Source organism: Gossypium hirsutum, chromosome D12, assembly GCF_007990345.1.
Source record: "Gossypium hirsutum isolate 1008001.06 chromosome D12, Gossypium_hirsutum_v2.1, whole genome shotgun sequence".
Taxonomy (NCBI): domain Eukaryota; kingdom Viridiplantae; phylum Streptophyta; class Magnoliopsida; order Malvales; family Malvaceae; genus Gossypium; species Gossypium hirsutum.
The window spans coordinates 5440416-5448406 of NC_053448.1; the positions used below are offsets into that span (position 1 = coordinate 5440416).

Genomic DNA, 7991 nt, shown 5'->3' on the forward strand with positions numbered 1-7991 from the left:
TGTTGAACAACCTTAAGGTTTTAAAGTGGCTGGCAAAGAAGACATGGTTTACAAACTTAAGAAAGCCTTGTATGGCTTGAAACAGGTACCAAGGTCCTGGTATAGCAGGATCAATGCTTACCTTGCTAGCCTTGGATTTGAAAGAAGAAATAGTGAACCTACTTTGTATGTTAAGAAGAAAGGTGCTGAAACACAATTAATAGTGTCTCTATATGTTGATAACCTGCTAGTGACAGGTGGAGACCAAGCAATGTTAGTTGATTTCAAAGCCAAAATGCAACAGATTTTTGAGATGTCTAATTTGGGACAAATGTCCTACTTCCTTGGTATGGATGTGTCCCAAACTCAAAATGGAATCTTTTTGAGTCATAGAGCATTTGCAATGAAGATTTTGACCAAGTTTTTTATACTGAATTGCAAGGGGACAAACACACCAATTGCTATTGGAGAAAAACTATCGAGCCAATATGTTTTTGAATAGGTTAGTGAATCTGTTTATAGAAGCCTAGTTGGTTGCTTGTTATATTTAACTGCCACCAGACCAGATATCATGTTTGTTATGAGTTTACTCTCAAGATTTATGCATTGCTGCAATGAAAAACACTTTAAAGCTAAACAAAGGGTGCTCAGGTACATCAAAGGTAGCCTGAATTATGGAATGCTATATAACAAGGTTGAAAACTTTAAAATGATTAGCTATGCTGATAGTGATTGGGCTGGCTCAAAGGATGATATGAAGAGAACCTTAGGGTATGTTTTTACTTTTGGCTCAGCCATTTTCTGTTGAAGTTCGAAGAAGCAATCAATTGTTGCTCAGTCCACAGCAGAAGCAGAATATGTGGCAGGTGCAGGAGCTGTAAATCAAGCCATATGGCTAAGGAAGATCTTAGTTGATTTGAATCTGCATCAAAGGGAAGCAACAGAGATCTATTGTGACAACCAATCTGCGGTTGCAATTGCAAAGAATCCAGTGTTCCATGGAAGGACAAAACACTTCAAAATTAAATACCATTTTGTTAGGGAGATGGAGCAAGCTCGAGAAGTAAAGCTGATTCATTGTAATTCTGAATAACAACTGCCAAACATCTTGACAAAGCCCCTTAGTGTGTCAAGATTCAACAAATTAAGAAAGAAAATGGGAATTTGCAGCATGGAAGCCAAGAAAGAGTGTTGAAGTTGGCATCCATGCAGCTCATACAGCAAGGAGCAGTACATGCAGTCGAGCCAAGCTTTGCAGCAGCTGAAGCACGATGCTGCTATTTAGTTTCATTTTGATTTTGTTACTTCAATTATCTCTTTGTAATCAAGTTAGATTTGAACTTAGTTGGAAACTCCTTCATGATGTAATTAGGTTGACTGAAAACTCAGTAAAGCAACATGTACGACATAATTTAGCAAGTTTCAATGTATCTTAGTGGAGTTAGTAGTTGTTTAGGTGAAAATTTGTTTGTCTTGATCAGTTTGACTGATATATGTAATGGCTTAGTGCCTCTGTTGTTTTGAATTAACAAAAATCAAGAAGTTTTCATCCATATACTCTCCATTTTTCTTTGCCTTCAACTTAGTTCTGTTCTTAAGCAAATTTCTGCTTTGTTTCTTCCCCAAGTCACGAGTCTTGCTGTTCAAGTCATAGCCGAACTAGCTTGATTGTTGTTCATAACACCAACAAAATCCTCAAACATAGAACAAGTCACTGCTTCAATCTTCTTCAACATGCTAACAATTTCTGAAGGTGAGACTGTGTTTTTCCTTCGTATGACCTTCAAGTTTCCCAATGCCTTGTGGATAGTCTTTTTTGGCAACTTTCCTGGAGCTCATGTATTTCCTCACTTCACTTGCGATCTCGGCTTCACCGATTTTCCTTCGACGCAAAGCCGATTGAAGTTCACTTGCGCTTTCTTTTATTTGCAGCACAATATCTTTTGCAGTGCTGCAAAGGTCGAGGAGTCTAAGAGAACCATCCAACAACTCATCAGCACATTCGTGGGCTAAAGCATGGTGGGACAGAGGCAACTGAAGAAACTTAACAACACAGTCATACAAATCTTGAAAGCCATTTAGTTTATGGCTTATTGATGATGATGAAGTAGATGCCTCTTTAGAAGCCCTCAATCTATTCAAATGCTCATTAACATCTGTTGCTAGTGGGTGTTGTCTAGATGAGCGGGGGAAATTGTTGGATCGAGTGGTTGCCAATGTTTTTGTTCTGAGCAAAGAAGCCTATTTGTTGAATTAACGTTTCTTGCAATTTTCACTGAAATACTAGGCATCTGCTCCCAAGTTATATATATGTATATGCATATCAATCCATGGAGACAAAGGGAATCTCAAATGCTTATTCTTTCTGCCAATTTTGACATGATTAATTAAGATCTCGATCAAAGGGTGGCAGCAATGTTCATGCAATGTCTCCCCTCTACCATCTCTCCAGCTCACAATCCAAGCACTTCAATATATATATCCTTGCCGTTTCTTTGCACATGTTGAAACCATCCTAGTTGCTAATGCACAGGAGTTGGTGACATTTTTCAAATATATTAAGGAAAAACAGACAACCAATTCATTATTTCCACGTGTGTGTTAGCACTTACCATTATTTTTCATGCAATTTGATAACAAAATAAAGAAGGGTTTGAAGTTGAACAAGATCCACTTTCTGATCCTTGTTTCGTTTTCCCCTAACATAAGAAAATTTTATGATTAACATAATATCAAATTAGCATCTTTTCATTGCCATCTTCCTTGTGATAAACTGACGGGCATGGAGTTTTTAATTTTTAGCAAGTCTTCCATTGTCTTCAGTGGGGCAAGTGGAATCCTGGCAGCTCACATATTGATAGAAATTATTGAAAATTTATTGATTTTTAATTTTTGGTATTAATTTTAGAATTAAATTTTCTTTTCTTTTCATATCCTATGTTAATTATTGGATTTAGTTTTAGCTCTCTTTTAGTTTTTGAAGGTAGGTCATATATTTATATTCGTGCTTAGAATCTTGATTTAAAAACCTTAAACACCAAACTTCATAGGATTATCTTTGAATAGGCGTTGTAGGGATTCTCAAACATTCCACACACATAATTATACTCCCGAACCTAGATTTTGGTAATGAGATTAGGGTGTAGTATTTATGTTTTTCTTTTCGTTATATTCATATTAAGTTTAGTCTTCTAACTTTAGGCAATAGGTGGTTAACCTGACTAGCTCGAATTGGTTAGTGACAACACCACATTTTTAGGTTTTCGTGTCTAGCTTGCTAGGTTCTCGACTAACACGTTATGCAACTAGGTGACTCCACTTGGAACTAATTTTGAGAGTCGAGTTACTTAGATTTTGGTATTTGGGTTTCCACTTTTATATGTTATGAATATTTTCTTTTTAGAGGGATTGTGAATATTCTTGAGAAATGACCAAAATGCCTTTTTGGAAAAATTTCTGTTTTACCCTTCAGTTCAATTTCTTCACAACAAATAATTATTTAGCCACTCAAATCTCATAACTCACATTCAACCTTTAACATGAATTCATTGGGGGTGAAAATTACATCGTTGCCCTTTTACGGTAGAAATAAGAATTTTACCATTTAGTCATTGTACTTACCATTTCTGAACTTACCAGTTTTGAAGAGATCTAGTCTCTATACACTAGAAGACCAAGTGGAGCATAATATTAGTTGCATATTATGCTGTTGCGGCAACTGCATCACCATGCTTCTGCACATTTCAACAACAGTGCAGTTCTAGTGTTTTGCTACGCGATTCTGCTCAGATGTATTAGTGTTGTGAACTCTTTGTTTATTCCATTTGCTTCGCGAAAGGTGTTGAATTCAGTTGACAAAAACTCACCTATCATATCTGTTTAGAGAGTCGTTTTGTTCCTACTACAATTCAACCATTTGTAAAAACAAGGGGTTTTTACGCAATATGTGCATGTTGCACATGTTGGCAACAAACAGAAAAATGGGTAGAGTTTATTATACGATTATCTTGTTGTGGCGGAGGGAGGCAATATCTGCATGCAAGCTTAATAATTTCTACACATATTGCCAACAAATAGAAAAAAAGGGTGGAGTTTAATGGTTGATATTTGGCAACAAGCTGGCCTCACCATTTTTCATCAATTGAAACGTGTGATAGATTTGAATATAAGCTTGCTGTTATCACTATTAATGCATGAATCCGTGTGAATGGATTGATTGTTGTTTAATTTAGAGACAAAAGGAATCCTACCAGCCTCAAACTTGATAAATTAATTGCATCATATTTAAGAAGAAAGTACAATACAAAAACCCAAGGTTAACTTTGTTTCATTACTATCTAGTTACTGTTTTATGTAACTTTTTTGTTTTCTCTGGAAGAAAAGAAGGTTAAAACAAATGCTACTGAAAGAGGAAAAATAACTTGGAGATTTTATCGTATGGAAATGGAAAAGAGTATTTCATTTATATGTATGTATGTATGTATATTTGATTTCTATACATGATGTAATCCAAAATTGGGTTTGGTTTTTTACAGGGTAAGGATGTTAAGAAGCGAGACTCTTGCTTTGATCATACACCTGAAGAGGCATTCAAGTCCATCTTCAAGATCTTGAATAAACAGCTCCAGGTCTTTTAGCTGGTTTTGCATCTCAAGATTTATGATCTCAGATTTGGTTATTCCGAAGGATTTCAAAGCAACATCAACCTTTTCAAATTCATTCACGTTTCTTCCAGCATCTTCGCACGCTATTCTTCTTTGATGCAATAGTTTCGAAACTGATAACCAACTTCCAGGCTTTGGTCCGGAGATGAGAGATAACAAATCCTCAAACATAGAACAAGTCACTGCTTCAATCTTCTTCAGCATGCTAACTGTTTCTGAAGGTGAGACTGTGTTTTTCCTTTGTATGACCTTCAAGTTTCCCAATGCCTTGTGGATAGTCTTTTTGGCAACTTTCCTGGAGCTCATGTATTTCCTCACTTCACTTGCGATCTCGGCTTCACCGATTTTCCTTCGACGCAAAGCCGATTGAAGTTCACTTGCGCTTTCTTTTGTTTGCAGCACAATATCTTTTGCAGTGCTGCAAAGGTCGAGGAGTCTAAGTGAACCATCCAACAACTCATCAGCACATTCGTGGGCTAAAACATGGTGGGACAGAGGCAACTGAAGAAACTTAACAACACAGTCGTACAAATCTTGAAAGCCATTTAGTTTATGGCTTATTGATGATGATGAAGTAGATGCCTCTTTAGATGGGTGTTGTACAAATCTATTCAAATGCTCATTAACTTCTGTTGCTAGTGGGTGTTGTCTAGATGAGCGGGGGAAACTGTTGGATCGAGTGGCTGCCATTGTTTTTGTTCTGAGCAAAGAAGCCTATTTGTTGAATCAACGTTTCTTGCAATTTTCACTGAAATACTAGGCATCTGCTCCCAAGATATATATATGTATATGCATATCAATCAATGGAGACAAAGGGAATCTCAAATGCTTCTTCTTTCTGCTAATGTTGACGTGATTAATTAAGATCTCGATCAAAGGGTGGCAGCAATGTTCATGCAATGTCTCCCCTCTACCATCTCTCCAGCTCACAATCCAAGCACTTCAATATATATATCCTTGCCGTTTCTTTGCACACGTTGAAACCATCCTAGTTGCCAATGCACGGGAGTTGGTGACATTTTTCAAATATATTAAGGAAAAACAGACAACCAATTCATTATTTCCACGTGTGTGTTAGCACTTACCATTATTTTTCATGCAATTTGATAACAAAATAAAGAAGGGTTTGAAGTTGAACAAGATCCACTTTCTGATCCTTGCTTCCTTTTCCTCTAACATAAAAAAATTTTATGATTAACATAATATCAAATTAGCATCTTTTCATTGCCTTCTTCCATGTGATAAACTGACGGGCATGGAGTTTTTAATTTTTAGCAAGTCTTCCATTGTCTTCAGTGGGGCAAGAGGAATCCTGGCAGCTCACATATTCATACAAATGTTTCATGAGATATTCCAAGAAACCAGTTGTGATGATGAGGCTCTATAATTCAACATGGGGACAATTAAAGGTAGGTCTAAGTTACTGGGATTCGGGTGTAAGTTTTGGATATTAGCATGTGCTGGATAAAAGTATTTTTCAAGTTTTTTCTTGTTCATGGTTGAATATGTCTGAAGTAAAAAATTACTGCAACCATTTTGGAAATATAACTAAATGATTTCACAAGAGGTAGAATTTTGAGAAAGAAGATTGTATAATCTTTGTATTTCTTTTCTATTGTATAACCTCTGTAAAATTACAGTATATATGTACAACTGCGATGCCAATATTTAACAGCTGATGATATTAAGAACAGTAACTCTAGTTTTTATCATATGCCTGGAGAGGGTTTCAAGGCCTTCTTCAAGATCTTGGATGCTCAACTCTGAGCTTTGAAGCTCCTTTTGCACGTTCTCGACATGCTTCATGTTTTCGGATTTGATGCAGGAACGCACTGCAGCTTCAGCACTCAAAAATTTATTTGCTTTCTGTTCTTCCTCGCACATTACTTTCTTCTGGTGCATTAGCTTCAAAACCAGCGACCAACGGCTCGATTTTGATTCTGCCTCTGGCCCTGAAATAAAGGACAATACGGATTCTAGCACGCTGATGGTAACTGCTTCTACATCTCTTAAGACGCTAATCACAGCTCCATTCTCGCCAGGAGTACTGAGTTTATTCTGTATATGCTTCAAGTTCTCTAAGGCCTTGCAGATTGCCTTTTTCATGGCTTTCCTAGATGTCAAGTATTTCCTAAACTCATTAGCAAGCCCTTCGGCTCCACGTCTTCTGCGTAAAATTGACTGAAGCTCGTGTGTGCATTCCTTTGTCTGCAACAAGGCATCCTTAGCAGTGGTACATACATCCAAGAGCATGAGAGATCCATCCAAAAGCTCTTCAACCATTTCCCTTTGCTTCTCTTGGGCGAGAGCTTGTTGGGTGAGGGGAAATTGAAGCAATACATCAACACATTCATGCAAATCCTGAAGACCACTTAGATTGTGGCCTATCAATGATGATGTAGAGGCTGATTGAGATGCCCTCAACCGGTTCAGGTTCTCGTCGATTTGTGAAACGATAGGGTGTTGCCTAGAGGGCAAGCTGTTTGATCGAGCATGGTATGAGGCTGCCATTGTCTTGTTATGCAAAAGCGATATGTGTTTCCAACTCTGCTTAGCTATTTGCTGTAGTCCCCTTACCATCTGCGCAACATATATATCACAGGTTGAGGGCAGACACGAGGAATCTCAATCATTTTAAATATCAATTGGAAGCAAGCAACATGAACTAACTCGATCTCGATCCCCACAACTATCGCCAAAATGTTTCTGCTGTGTCTCCTCTCCACAATCACAACAACTCATCACCCTTCGGTAGCAACAAACACTACTAGTTTTCAATGCCATAATATCCATATAAACAAATATTATATAATAATGCGCACTGTGGTACTACATTCAATGCCTTGTATTAATGAATCATTTGCTTTCAACTTGTCTCGTCTTCTTCTTGTTTTTGCTGTCTTGTTGATTAGGTTCCGCAAGGAGGCAAGATCCGCTTACTTCTAACAATTTATCTTTTTTGTGCAGCAACACATGTATGGAATGAAATTATTTCTTTATTATTATTACTACTTTTTTTTAGCCAATACGAGTCCTTTAGCTGGTTTTGCATCTCAACATGATGTGTTCATCTCCTGACCCACAACCAGCATCAACATTTTCAAATTCATTAATGTCTCTTCCTGTTTGCTATTCGATTCTGGAAACTAACAACCAGCTGGTCTTCTTTCATTGTTCTTTTGGCCCTGAGATAAGGGACAAAAAATTCTCAAACATGGAACAAGTCACGGTTTCAATCTCCCTTACCAAGTTAACCATGGCCTAGCTATCATCATCATCTCAACAAGAGAAAAACATGTTCTGTTTCCGAACCCTCTACATTTTTCAATGAATTTTGGATATGGATTC

General features: G+C 37.3%; 1 protein-coding gene across 1 annotated transcript; it reads right to left on the reverse strand.

Moving 5' to 3' along the window:
* Positions 1-6135: 6135 nt before the first annotated feature.
* On the reverse strand, positions 6136-7574 carry LOC107947408 (uncharacterized). The gene has a single exon (XM_016882077.2). It carries the CDS (start codon positions 7221-7223, stop codon positions 6312-6314), a length of 912 nt encoding a protein of 303 aa, XP_016737566.2. The 5' UTR covers positions 7224-7574; the 3' UTR covers positions 6136-6311.
* Between the last annotated feature and the right edge of the window lie 417 nt (positions 7575-7991).